Raw genomic sequence first — 15,211 nt, forward strand, 5'->3', positions numbered from 1 at the left:
AATAATGATTGCAAAGAGACTCACATATAGTTTCTTACTGAAAGGAAAGAGCAGTGAATCATATATAGTAGTAATAACTTTCATTGATTTATGTTTTGTGAGCTTCTTTCACTGAGTTTTTAAAATGGAACATACCAAAAGTAACATCAGCTGTGTAGAGGGCTAAAATAAAAAATGGTTTCATCACTAAGGTAAGGCAAATGCTAGAGAATTCATATTACCCTAATATACTTACTGTTTTTGTAAATCACAAAAGAAAAAGAACCCTACCTTCCTGCCATCTCCAAATAGTAACAGTGTGTTCTGGGTCCAGCCCCACAGACAGCAATAGCTTTCCAGTAGCACTGAAGCTGACTGAACACACCCCCTTTGAATGGTAGCATCTCAGTATAGATAAAGTCTGCTTGTTCACTGCATCCCAGATGTGGATGGAAGGAGCGGTAGCTAAATAAAGATAAAATCCAAAAGTTATAATATGCCCACTGCAAATGTTTCCATTTCTATAGCTGATGCATATTTTCTGAAACATGGAAAAGTATGTGCCAAAGTAAGACTGTATACTTAATAAAAAAATAGCTCAAATCTAATACTAAATTCAAAAAAGAAAAAAGAAAAAAAAAAAACTCATAAATACAAAGAGCTGACGGTTGCCAGAGGGGAGGGTTGTGGGGGATGGACAAGAGGGAGTGGGAGATACGAGGCGGCAGAGCCGTGACGGCATTGCACGTGCGGTCACAGATCGCAGCCACGCTCATGGCGAGTGCAGAAGAACGCACACACGTGTCCAGTCATGATACTGGACACCTGAAACTCACCTCACATTGTGTGTCAACTATACCACAATTAAGAAATTGTAATAAAAGTAAAGAGAGAAAAGGAAAGAGGAAGGAAAAGAAAAAAATGCAAAATACTTCTTCAGGCAATAGTTCAAATTGCATTTTTGAGAAAATAACATTGAGACAAGAAAATTAGGCAATCACAAGCTTTAAACTAGTCAAAAATAATGCATGTTTTAGATATGTATTAAATTTTTAAAAAATATTTTGCTTAGTTATTTGACGGGGCGGGGTGGGGGGGGCAGAGAGCATGTGAGAACAAGTGACGGGGGCTGGATAGGGAGAAGCAGGCTCCCTGTGGAGCAGAGAGCCTGATGCAGGGCTTGATGTGGTGCTCAATCCCAGGACCCTGGGACCATGACCTGAGCAGAAGGCAAACACTTAACAGACTTGAGCCACTCAGGCACCCCTAGATATGTGTTAAACCTTTACGTAATTATGTGGAGAAATATACAAATATTGTATAATAATTAAATATCAGATTATATTCAGTTATCTGAATGCTATCTTTGTTACTATTAGTTACTAATGTTATTCCATATCTTATGTCATCTGAAGGAGAGATGAAAAGCAAGCATAAATTGAGAAAGGCAACTGAATAGATCTCAAAACAAAATTTCAGCCATATAGACAGATATTTGGTAAAAAGCTAAGTTCATATTATTTTATAAGACAGTGTAGTTTTTCTAAATAGGATTTTAGGGTAGAAATAAAACTGCTTATTTTTTATTTTTATTTATTTTTCATAATTTTTTTAAAATTAAAAAAAATTTTTTTAGTAGACTCTACACCCAATATGGAGCTTGAACTCATGACCCCAAGATCAAGAATCACATATTCTACTAGTCTGACTAAGCAAGCAGGCACCCTTCTAAAAAAAAGTTTTCTGGGTGTTTTTTTTTTTTAAGATTTTATTTATTTATTTGACAGACAGAGATCACAAGTGGGCAGAGAGAGAGGAGGAGGAAACAGGCTCCCTGCAGAGCAGAGAGCCCAATGCAGGGCTCGATCTCAGGACCCTGGCATTATGACCTGAGCTGAAGGCAGAGGCTTTAACCCACTGAGCCACCCAGCCATCCCTATAAAAAGATTTTAAGTAATCTCTACACCTGCATAGGATGTGAACTCACAACTCTGAGATCAAGTGTCGCATGTTCCACCAGTCACCCCAAAACTACTAATCTTTCAAAAAATTATATCTGTTGTTATTTATCCTGTGTAGCCCATTTGTGCTGTTTAAAATTTTTTCCCAGCTCTTTGTATTTTCAAAGTCAAAAAGTCAGGGCTTTGTATTTTCTTCATGAACTGTAGCCTACAAAAATGAATAGATAAGTCAATTTGGCAGCTATTTCAGTTCCAGAACATAAGTACTTACATATTTTTTAAAGATTTTATTTATTTAAAGAGAGAGAGAAAGCACAGGAGTGGGAGAAGCAGACTCCCTGCTGAACGGAGAGCCTGACACAGGGCTTGATTGTAGGACCCCAGGATCATGACTTGAGCTGAAGGCAGTTAACTCACATCCACCCAGGTGCCCCAGAACATAAGTACTTTTGGTAAAATAAGCCAAATACTAAAGTGCATTTGTTTCAAATTATATATCTGCTTGTGTTATTGTAAAAATAGAGACATTTTGGTTTCCAAAGAAAACATTCTGATAAATTTAGACTGTATTGTATACCACTTAAAATTTATAGTATACAGTGATAAATCTGACAGTTTTTCAAAGTAATTCAAATCTACTAACCCAGGGATCTAAGATCATTAAATAAAAACTGTTCAAAGATTTATGCAACTGTAAGTAATCAAAACTGCAGACTTGGGTGCCTAGGTGGCTCAGTGGGTTAAAGCCTCTGCCTTTGGCTCAGGACATGATCTCAGGGTCCTGGGATCCAGCCCCGCATCGGGCTCTCTGCTCAGCGGGGAGCCTGCTTCTCCCTCTTTCTCTCTCTGCCTGCCTCTCTGCCTACTTGTGATCTCTCTCTCTCTCAAATAAATAAAATCTTAAAAAAAAAAACAAAACAAACTGCAGACTTTAAAGTGTACCATATAGGGGCACCTGGGTGGCTCAATCAGTTAAGCATCCGGTTCTTGATTTCAGCTTGGGTCATGATCTCAGGGTCGTGCCAGGCTCCACACTCAGCGTGGAGTCAGTTTGGAACCCTCTCCCTCCAGCCCTCCCCCTGCTTATGCACATGCACTCCCTCTCTCAAATAAACTAAAGAACAGTTTACCATGTAATAAAATAGGGTATTTATGTGTGAAAACTGAACATAATAAACTTAAGTACTGGACTAAAACTAGAATGTTCTTATTCAGTAGAAGTCAATGGATATGAAGGACGGGCAAACTTAAGTATAGCAGCATCAACAGTAGCCTCGGAAACTATGGAAAGAGACCAGATATCCACCGACTGATGAATGGATAAAGACGACGTGGTATATATACACAATGGAATATAACTCAGTCATCAGAAAGAACGAAATCTTGCCATATGCAATGCTGTGGATGGAGCTAAAGAGTATTACGCTTAGCAAAATGTCCGAGAAAGACAAATAATCCCATGATTTTATTCCTATGTGGAATTTAAGAAATAGAACAGATGAACATTTGGGAAGGGGGATAAAGAGGGAAGCAAATCATAATAGACTCTTAATGACAGAGAACAAACTGAGGGTTGATGGATGGGGGTCGGGTGGGGGATGGGCTAGATGGATGAGGAGTTTTAAGGAGCACGCTTGTTGGGATGAGCACTGGGTGTTGTATGTTAGTAATGAATCAGTAAATTCTAAAACCGGGGCGCCTGGGTGGCTCAGTGGATTGAGCCGCTGCCTTCGGCTCAGGTAGTGATCTAGAGGTCCTGGGATCGAGTCCCACATCGGGCTCTCTGCTCAGCAGGGAGCCTGCTTCCTCCTCTCTCTCTGCCTGCCTCTCTGCCGACTTGTAATCTCTCTCTGTTGAATAAATAAATAAAATCTTTATTAAAAAAAATAAATTCTCCTAAAACCAATATTATACTGTATGTTAACTAGCATTTAAATAAAAATTTGAAAAAGAAAGTAAATATATACTAGATCAGTCTATAATTTTTTGCCAATAATAAATATTATATAGGTCTTCTATAACATAAAACATTTTTACATGTTCACAAAAAGCACCTCTCAGCAATCCATGTACTTTATCTGCCTAAATGTGAGGAGGTAGATAATGGATTTCAAGGAACATCAGTTTTGTCTCCAAATTCCATATCTCACAAATGACAAGGACTTTCATTTATCTATAGTTTAGATAGCAAATAATCTTAATTACTGAGCTTTTCAAGCTTTCCAAGAAAGTTAAATGAAATGGTAAGGAGTATATATCTGAAACCTGTGTTTTAAAACATACAGTACGAACATGGCATAGGATTACGACATATTCAGACTGTTCTGAACTTGTATCAGTAACAGGATCTAAGATTTAAGTCACTACAAATTTTCAAGGCCTAACTTACTGAAGAAAGATTAAATTATGTTCATTAAGTACATTTTATTTTCTCCTATGATTCAAAAATGGTCATTTATGATACCGGAGTAACACAGATCGTGCTCTCACTGCCCCCCTTCCTACACGCTACCAGCTAATGTCTATCATGGGCCAGGCGTGTTACAGGGAACACATCTAGGCCCCACTTCTAGGCAGATGTGTCTTCCCATGAAGTCAGTCAAGCCCTAAGTCACACACACCTCAGAGCTGGCAGAGCCAACAGAGATGTGCTGTCCTCAGAATCCATTCTGTTCTTGGCTTCTTCCATTACATTAAGTTATCCCTGGAAAATCAATCCCACTTTTTTTTTTTTTTTTAAGATTGTTTATTTGAGAGGGAGAGGGAAAACAAGTGGTGGAAGGAGAGAGGGGAAAAAAAGAAGCAGACTCCCACAGAGCAGGGAGCCTAATGTGGCGCTTGATCCCAGGGTCCCAGGATCATGACCTGAGCTGAAGGGAGATAACCAAACAACTGAGCCACCCAGGCGCCCCTCCCACTGACTTTTTATAAGCATTCCTAAACTGTCAGTCTCTAGAACAGAAATGCCTATAACGGTCTGTTTCAATTACTAACTGGATCTCATAAGAATCAACGTTTTAAAGGATATTTTAACATGAGCCATTAAGTGCACCAACTGTAGTTCTTTCTTCAGTTTCTTTCTTTCTTTCTTTCTTTTTTTTAAAGATTTTATTTGTTTATTTGACAGAGATCCCAAGTAGGCAGAGAGAGAGGGGGAAGCAGGCTCTCCACCAAGCAGAGAGCCCAAGCAGGGCTCAATCCCAGGATCGTCATGATCCCTAGGATCATGACCTGAGCCGAAGGCAGGGGCTTTAACCCACTGAGGCACCCAGGTGCCCCTTTTCTTCAGTTTCTGTAGTGGTCAGCTCCTTGCTGCATACCCATCATTCATTACCCCCTTCCTTCTTCACAAAACTATACTTCTCTGCAGGAATCCAGTCCCCCCATACGGAGAGCAAGTGACTCAGGGAAAAGACACAGTTTGCTCAGTTGATTAGTCTAATGCCCTTGTAATAAGCTCCCCTATACCCCAACCCCTCATGCTGCCTCCCCCACTCCCCACCTCCAACAGAGTGATTGAGTTCAGTAACCCAGATTTAGCCCATCAGCACATGGTATTCCCCAGGTGTCCTCTTAGTACAGGGTTTGCTTTGGGTCTTAAATGGACTCAATCAGACTAAAAGGAAGGAACCATGAATTTTTAGCTCATAGTTGTGAAAAGGGTTTTTATCCTTTTTTCCACTAAATGCAAGCAAAGAAGCATGTAATTCTAACTGGCACTGGCAGCCCTTTTCTGACCACAAATGCAACCAAACTTAGGGCTAATAAATTTCCTTATTTTCTGTCACAGAGGGCACTTGGAAGAGCACTAAGGTCACTTAATGGACAATTGCCTATTGTGACAAGTGGTAACTATGATGGGGGTTGGAGGGAGGTGCGGAGAATTCTCTTTGAATCCCCTTAAGGATCAAATGTCAAATTCTTAGCGCTGCCTTAGGTACGCTGAAAAAACTTTGTCAGACAAAAGCTGTCCCTTTTGTGTCTACCCAGAAGACATCTATTCAAGTTTGGTAATTACACCACATATTTTCTAATGTATATTTACTCTCACACATTCCAAAGTGATAATTTCAAAATTTTACCCCCCACCTTCTTACCACCTCCTCACTCTCAGCTATCGAAATGAAGAAAATAGAGCTTCCTTATTCCCCAACCCCCAAACCCACCAGTCTTCTTGCCTTCCCTTCAATCCTTATGTCTGTAAATAATTTCTTCCTGCCCAACTCTTTCTCCAGAAGTATTCTCCCATCTCACTGAGCCAGTGGCTCAAGCAAAAAATAAACAGCTTTGGTTCCTCGCCTTCTATGCCTTCACAACCAATTCTTCAGAAAGTACCACTGGCTTTAATTCCAAAACACATCTCATCTTTGTCTAATTCTTTCCATTTTTATTCCTACCACCCCAATTAAAAATGTATTTTGCTTTGACAACTATAGTATCTTCCTAACTTTCTGATTCTCTCTCTTTCCCCTCTACATCCTTAATAGTGCAGAGCGATTTTCTCAAAATTTAAATGAGATCACCTCCCTCCCTTGCTTCACAGTCTCCATGATGGATTCTGCACTTAGCAGGTTTCCAAACTCCTCTCCATGATCTGCAAAGCCCAGTGCAACTTATTCCTACCCCTTTCTCCAAGTGCATCTCAGAGGCCTTACTCCAAACTAACCTTCCTGTTTCTTGATTTAGCTTTATGGCCTGCACAGGAAAAGAGTTAACATAAAGAAGCCTGAAGTTACTATCATTAGAAGGGCCTGCTTGCAAGTGTGTAGAGACCTGACTTTTGAAATGGTCCCTATATTGATTTAAGGCTGTTTTATCTACAGGGGGTCCTGAACACCTGCTTTCTTCTGGGTATTTCAGTAGTTGTGGCTGGTCTGTGCCTATGTGACCAGCCCCCAGTATAAAGCCTAGACTTTAACGCTGGAGTGGGCTTTCCTGGACAAAACCCTGCTCCCATGTTGCTGCATCTGCTGCTGGTAAAGCAGATTTGTGTGTGACCTCGGGGGAAGGGTGGTGAGGGAGACAGAGAAAGCCTGTGCCCAAAGCCTCTAGACTCTGTTGTGTCTTTTCCCCTCGCTGATTACTATAAGAAACTAAAGCCCTAACTACCTCTGGGCCCTATAATTCCTGCTAGTGAATCACTGAATGTATGGGTGGTCTTGGGACCCCCAAACCAGGCCTCAGCCTGGAGTCCCCAATTAATCCCTTGGCTATCTTTTTTTTTTTTTTTTTTTTTAAATCATTCTTGGCCTAGCTGAATGTTACCACCTCAGAAAACAAACATTTGGGCGCCTGGGTGGTTCAGTGGGTTAAGCCTTGTCTTCAGCACAGGTCATGATCTCAGGGTCCTGGGGTTGAGGCCCACATCAGGCTCTCTGCCTTCCCTGCCTCTCTGCCTACTTGTGATTTCTCTGTCAAATAAATAAATAAATAAATCTTTAAAAAAAACAAACAAAAAAAACCGAACATCTTGTTTTACTGGCATCATCTTGTTTTTAGCATATTACCACCTCAGATCATGTTAGTTTTAAAAGTTTACTTATTTATTGCCTGTCTCCTTGTGGAGCTGATGTCTGTAAACTTTCTCTATATAGGGTTAGAGACAGAATTAAAGATACTGTGCAGGTACTTGTGTAATAAGAAAAAACAAATTTCCATAAAATTTTTATTGATGAAATTCATGTGTAAAATGAATGCAGATCTAATGGAAGAATAAAATTCTTTTTGGAGATAACATGTCACTTAAGTGAGGTTCAAAGTCAGAGTTATTTATCATTAAAATCAATTGTGGGGGTGCCTGGCTGCCTCCAACTCAGGTCATGATCTCAGAGTCCTGGGATTAGCACCCCCCCCCCTTAATCAGCAGGGAGCCTGCTTCTCCCTCTCACTCTGCCCTTTCCCCTGCTTGTGTTCCCTCTCTCACTTTCTCTGTCAAATAAATAAAATCTTAAAAATAATCAATTGCAAATATTCACCTGTAGTAATTTTACACATTTCAACCTTGAAAATGTCTTATGTAGATAGTTATTGAGAAATTTCAATATTAACTCATAAGCACATGATCTTAACTGAGCATATGAATCATTTGGAAAGTTGAGAGCATTCTGTTAGGGTCTTGTCTTGATTATCTGGCTTTAAGCTTTTATTACATTGTAGAATAATCACCATTAACTGAAGGTTGGGTGGATGTTCTTCAGTTTCAGTTAAACCAATTTTTGAAATATGGGGATTTTCTTTGTATTTGTATCAAGATCTGAGAAGTTCTATTGGAACTGTATTTGAGACCAGAAAATACAGTTGCTGCAAATGGGACTCTCACTTCCTGTTCTAATGTTTGACAGTATGAGAAGCATATCATGCAGGTTGGCATGACTTGCGAGTACAGCATTCCTGTAGGTATAAGTTTCACTGTAATTGTTAACTGCAGGTTGTTACTGTGACTGTAGTTTCCTTGTAAATTCAGGTGGAATTCATTAAGAAACATGATCAAGTCTGTAGCAAAAACTAATTTCCAAGGTCATTCGGTTTTCCATAATAGAGACAAACAACACTACTTTTCTCATTCAGAAAAATTTCAGTCTTGGCTCTGAGCTCCAGAAATTGCAATAATGACTACTGCTAAACCACTGAACTGCTGTGGATAGGACAAATCAGGATATTCAGCTTCTACTTCTAACAAAAATTCATGGAACTGACAAGGGTTAACTCTACGAGAACAAAGGACAGTAACTGTTGACTCTCAATGACAAACCAAGGTTGTCAATAACACATGATACATTGAAAGGTTTTCCACAAACCACCTGACGAATAGCGCAATGAATAACCATAAGCTTTAAACACCTGAAACTTTGGGGCACCTGGGTGGCTCAGTGGGTTAAAGCCTCTGCCTTCAGCTCAGGTCATGATCTCAGAGTCCTGAGATCAAGCCCCACATTGGGCTCTCTGCTCAGTGGGGAGCCTGCTTCCTCCTCTCTTTCTCTGCCTGCCTCTCTGCCTACTTGTGATCTCTGTCTGTCAAATAAATAAATAAAATCTTTTAAAAAAACCAAAAACCTGAAACTTTCACCAGCTTTGTACACTTAACCAACTATCCCTTTCTCTGCTCCAGCTGCACATATATTTTTATAATCAGTTACCAAGTATCTTAGCAGATTCCACTTCAGATTGTCCTAAATTAATGTTTTCTTTACTTCTCTGACAATATTATCTTTTGTAGTTGTCCCATGGAGACTATTCTTAGAGGCCAACTCTTCGGTCACTTCTAAGTTAGCACTGATTCCTCAAGCAAGCAACTGACAACATTTGTCAATCCATCAAGAGCCAAGGGAAACCAGAATTATTTGCCTTTTTGAGGATCTTGCTTTTAATGGACTACTGAGGCTGTTCCCAATGTCCTCAACTCTCTTCGCAACAGTTTTTGCCAAAAAGCTAATAGTTTTAAACAACTTTATTTTCTCTGGACAGATGTTTGCTGCAATCAAACATAATTTAATTGACTCACAGTCAGTAAACAGCTTCTCTTGACTAACATGTGCCATTTAGAAGCTTTGGTTGCAGGCTCATTTAATGTTTTATTTTTGTGAAGAAATTCTGTTGTGATGAGATACTCTCATATTCTTTAAAATCTTCTAGTTTTTCTGACTGTTGGTTTCCTGTGAGCTGGGAATACTGTGATAAAGTTTCATGTGAAAATGTTACCATATATTATATTCTTTTAGCCCAGCTCTAGTGTCACTGCAGGATAAACACAGTATTTTACCAGGTAACTTGATAACAACATAATCCACATCTCACTGTGCCTTAGAAGTGTGACCTTCAAATTCCCCTTTCCTTTTTTGCCTTGTTTTGATGGATATACACTGGTTAAATAACAAAATTCAATGTTGTGGTATAGCTCGCAACTTGCCACGTTATAAGGGCATCGCTGCACTCAGAAATATTAATATTAATATTATATTATATTAATATTAAATATTAATATTTCCAAGTATTGCCAAGCAGCAATGCGAAGCGACAAGAGGCAGTCAAGTGTGGTTTCTGGTGCAGCTATTCCACGCCGATGAGCACAGACACTGCCACAAACCAGACACAAATGAATGAGCCTGGCTCTGTCCAACAAAGTTTAGCTATGGATACTGAAATTTGAATTTCATGTAGTTTTCATGTGCTGTGAATTTTTTTTTTTTTCCCAACTGTCTAGCTTAGTAAAAACTATACTTAGCTCATGGGCTATTCAAAAACAAGTAATGGGCCAGATTAGGTTCCAGGGCTGTAGTTTGCCAACCCCTGCTCTTGAATGTAACCGAGAGAGAGCAGAAACATTGCCTGTTGGGTTGGATAAATTTGTAGTTTAATAGTCAAATCACAAAATCATGCTTTATCCTGGAGGAGAGGGAAGTAGATGCACATTATGGGGAAATATTTTTGTATCAAGCTGCTATTTTTATTATATTATGTAAACGGAAAATTGAGTAGAAAAAGCCTAGTGAATACCTAAAAACAATGGACACTTTACCTAGTAGCTTTTTAGAGTCACAAAGCTATGGTCAAGATCAATAATAGAAAGTTATTCTTAAATCTTATGATCTGTTGATCTAATATGTGCAATAATTGGAGTTATTAATAAAAATAATTAAAATTTTACTTCTGGGCAATACAATCTATTGAGTCATATTTAAGATTCATTTTTGTTTCCACCTGCACTCTTAGCAGCTGTTTGATATTGGCAGTTTAATGCCCACCAGGAAAAGTTAAGACATGTGAAGTGTTTACAGTGGTGCTGGCAAACTAAAAAGGTCAAAATAAACTGGTTTTAAAAATAAACAAGTCTTATTGTTATTGCAGATAGGGTTCAGTACCATGACATTAAAATGATATATTTTTCATTAAAAGAATCCAAAATAGGCTCAAGTACTGAATTACTCTATAAAAATTTGTACTAAACAACAACAAAAAATTTGTACTAAACAATATAACTACAACAGAAAATGATGAATTTTCCTTACCTGACATGTCTGCTAAATCACCTACAATGGAAAGCAGCAGAAAAATAATTATCCATAAATAACTTAAAAGCAAAATTTATAAAAATTCAATTATCACAAAATAATTTACACAACATAAATCATAAAGCATTATATGCAAAATGAATTTTATTATGTTGCACTGAGTAAACTGTAACTGAGGCCATTCATTTCAATTATACATATTTATTTACATTTAACGTATATGACCATTTAATCTCTGGATACATCTTAGATTACAAAATGCTCTGTTAAAAGACTGAAGTTTTAATGTATCTCTCCTTGGCCCTGAGAGTCCAAGATTCTAGCTAAGGGGAAAAAAAAATTTTGAATGTAACTGGCTAAAATACCACAAAGCAAGTATTTCCCTTATGACCTATACAATTTTTAACCAAGAGAGCCATAAACATTTTAGACAGTGTTTTGTGTTTTGCAGGTATCATACAAGCTTGGCAGGCAAAGTAACTACTCATTCAATTTTCTTTGGGGTCAGAAGAGAAAAAGTTTCTCACTCTTTGGTCTTAAGTCTATCTTATACTTCATTAGCCATCAGTAAAAAAAAAAAAAAGAAAAAAGAAAATGTATCTATTCTGTGGAAGGGTACAGTGGGGCAAGAAACAGGGTTGCACATATGATCTAAAATTCACTTCTGTACTGCCTGCACTCTGACTTGAAAGGACAGACATGGGGAGATAATTAGCCATTCACATTTCCCTACAGTGCTACCTTTCAAAACAAAAGGAACATGTACAAATACTGAATCATTAAGTTGTGCACCTGAAACTAACATAATGTTAGATGTCAATTATATCTCAATAAAAAGGGGGAAAAGAAAAGAGGGCCAAATTTCATGAAAGATTGTATTTGTGACTACAACATTTCTTAATCAAAAGAGAAAACCATAGCACTAATATATTAAGCAAAGCTGCTTAAAAAGGGGAAAGGAGGGGAAAGAAAAGAAGGAGCAAAGCTGGAAAATGGAAGAACCATATCTTCTAGTATTCTATTCACACTATGCAAATTCCATTAATGCAGAGATTTTTATATCCCCCACACAGAAAAATACCTTGTGCATGGTATATGCTCAGTAAGTTTGTTGAATCAATGAATTTAGCTCAATAAAAATTAACTGAATAACTAGATGCGAAGAGGTGCGATACTAGGCTTTCATGACCCAAATGGTAACATGATCTTATTTTCTGTGCAGAATAAAGTACTCTGTGCAGAGTAAAAATAAGACTTGAATTTTTAAAAATTTAGTGCAAAAAGGGCCTAGACTCAAAGATTAGAATCCTTTGTATGTAAAGCATGAAGTATCAGTCTACTTCTTGTTAAAAATAGAAAAATTTACAGAAAGGAGGAATACTAAAGTGGTGTAGCTGTAGAACTAAGCAACCCACTGATCAAGCTGCTAACTGATCAATTTAGTACCTGTATGAAAAAGAAGATATTAAAAGCACAAATTATCCCATCCAAAAGAAAAAGACCTGGAAAGCTGGTTTAGCAACTGAGGCCCACCAAGATCCAACAATCCCAATGACATCAGTCATTTTTACAAAGTACACCAGAGTATAAAATTCTGATTGACCAAATCTATTATGTAGTATTCATAGTGATCAATGATTGGTAGATATGTTCTAAACAGACTTGCTATCTTCTCATCGTTTTGCTTGCAGAATGATATCCTTTGAGTTTTTTAAAGAGTTAAAAGAAGACAGCAAGACAAGTGGTTTTAAAACAGCTGACAACTTAGATCAATGCCAAAGACAAGAGAAAAGGAGGGAGGATTTACCAACATGGTCACATGGCTTCTCTCTCCTTTCTAGCTCAACCCCAGCTACCCCAGACATCGTGGCCCTGTCAGTCTAGTTCCTTCTTGGCTCCCCTTATTTACCACTTTCACCTCAAATTCTTCCTTTCTGCTTACTATGTTATATTACGCCTTTTTGCTGATCAGAAATTTCTATTAAAGGACTAAATCCAACTATGTCAATCACCATAAAATAGTTTATTAATTCTGAACTGTCTGCACCAACTGAGATAACCAAAGTAAGAGGAAGGTACCTGGAAGCAAATAATATGGTAAAACTGGGTGTGTGTTTTATATATAAATAGTAGTTTTGAACAATACACAATAAATTTTACTTTTTTTCCCCCTAGGATATTGAATTAATTTGAATAATACAATTACTTAAAGTTGTTTCTTTTTAAAATATAGAAACATACCTACTTGGCCAGTTGCCACTATGTTGATAAATTTGGGATGCTGATTTACAGTGAGGCACAGTATATCATCATTATGTTCCTGATAAAAACTCTGAGTCCCTATTAAAAAAAGAATTTGAGAATTAAAACTGAAAATTTAAGGTTTAACAGCCTAATGCATTTATCCAGAACAATGAACTGCTCTGTTTAACGTACTTAATACATATTTTTCAACACTGAATATGTGCACATCATCATAAAGACAGAAATATGATTCAGAAGTCTTTAATTGGATGGAGTCCTGAAAGGCATAAACCATGTAACACAAGGCTAAAGACATTAAGTGCCAAAAGAGTGTTAAAGATCCAAAGGCTATGGGAATTATTCTTATTGTGGGCATATGGCACTCTTGGACTGACATGACACAATTTGTAAATGTGAAGGTGGGTGGGGAAGGGCATTTCAGGTACAGAAATACTTTAAGGAAAGGTACAAAGACCAGAAAGTATTAACTATGCATATATATGGCTCATTTGGTTGAAGTGTAAGGTCAAGAAGAAATCTGAGAAATGTGGCTGGAAGGGCAAATTGGAAATAGAATGATAGAGGACTTTGAATGCCAGGCTATGAGTTTTGTATTTATTCTGTAGTCAGTGGTACTCAAGAACTTTGATCAAAGAAGTCATGTGATTTATCTAGTAGCACTGATAGTGAAGAGACCTTAGACATGATCATAAATAAAGGTAGACAGGACATCGGACATTATGTCCTTAGACAGGACATAATAAAGGTAGGTTTGTGTAAGTACAGTGGAGAGGTGGGAAATGAGGTCAGGATGATAGGTTGTAGGTCAGGTCCAGATTACAGAGAGCCATCAACCCGAGGTCCTCCAAAAAGCAAAGCAATAAAAAAAAAAAAAAGTATATATACACACACACACACACAGGTGCATACATATTCACATACATATATATATATGTATGTGTGTGTGTATATATATATACATATTTATATATATATATGAATGACATTTACCAAGTCTAATAGTTTAAAACTTCTCTTCAAAGTGAAATGTACTTCATATTTCCCAGGGCTGAGAGTTGAGTGACAACAAACCAGCAATTATATGTGCTGTTGGCTAAGTTTGAAGAAGATCAGCTAATAGATCAAAACTCCTTGGACTAGAAACAGAGCAATGTACCCCAAACTGGAAAGGACAAATAATGACAAGTGGAGAGATGCCTAGCCTCCCTTCTGTTCTTTCTCTCTCCCTCCACTCCATCAATAAAAAAGTGATTAATTACAAATCAGAAAATTAAAAATAAAGAAAATTATCAGTATAAACATGAAATTGTATTTACATTTTCCTTTCTAGACCATCTTTTCTTATTCTCTATTCTCCTTGATTGATATGTGAAGCCTCAAAGAGGATCATCCAAGTATTTTTTAAGTGACCCAAATTATTAAACTGAAAATCAACACTGATTTCTGCATGATCTTAGTGAATCCTTTTCCTTAGGAAACCAAAATAGGACTATCATATTAATGATTAATACAGAATAGGCATGAGGGTTTAAGACTCACATAATCCATTTTTTTACTTCTTCAGAGTGAAGCTATCAGAGGAAAAAGCCAGAAATGTTTGAACTAAATAATCTCTATTTTTACTTCCAACTTTAGACTTTATGAAGTTTATAATTACATATAAGAAAACAATTCAAAATTAAATAGTGAATGTCACTAGTAGGATTATACATCATTGGTCAATAAATGATAAGAGAATGTTATTTGCTTTTCAACAATCCAATCGGTTAAATAAACAACAAGAAGTATTTTCTCACTATGAATCAAACAAAGCATCATCACAGAAGAGCCACAGGGGAACAACTTTCTTAGTATCTTCCTTGGCTTTTCAAGTCCTCAGTCAAAACACTGCTCACTTCACTCTATGCCCCAGCAATCACTCCCTGAACATGCTACTTTTAATCACTACCTAGAAAAGATAACCACTAAGCCATCCATTTTCATGCTAAGGTTTGGCAG

General features: G+C 37.5%; 1 protein-coding gene across 9 annotated transcripts in view; it reads right to left on the reverse strand.

Annotated features, from left to right (window-relative positions):
- Nucleotides 1-15,211, reverse strand: part of EML5 (EMAP like 5) — a 182,337-nt gene that overhangs the window by 13,091 nt on the left and 154,035 nt on the right. For 7 of the 9 annotated variants that reach the window (XM_044229512.1, XM_044229511.1, XM_044229510.1 and 4 more), the window contains 3 exons: nt 13,190-13,288; nt 10,946-10,966; nt 271-444 (listed from right to left, as the gene is read on the reverse strand). In XM_044229512.1, coding sequence (XP_044085447.1) covers nt 271-444; nt 10,946-10,966; nt 13,190-13,288 — 294 coding nt within the window. Of the gene's footprint in view, nt 1-270; nt 445-3,764; nt 3,791-10,945; nt 10,967-13,189; nt 13,289-15,211 lie in introns of those variants that run through there. The other 2 variants (XM_044229515.1, XM_044229516.1) reach the window with 2 other exon arrangements.

The sequence above is a fragment of the Neovison vison genome, chromosome 13, assembly GCF_020171115.1.
Source record: "Neovison vison isolate M4711 chromosome 13, ASM_NN_V1, whole genome shotgun sequence".
NCBI lineage: Eukaryota > Metazoa > Chordata > Mammalia > Carnivora > Mustelidae > Neogale > Neogale vison.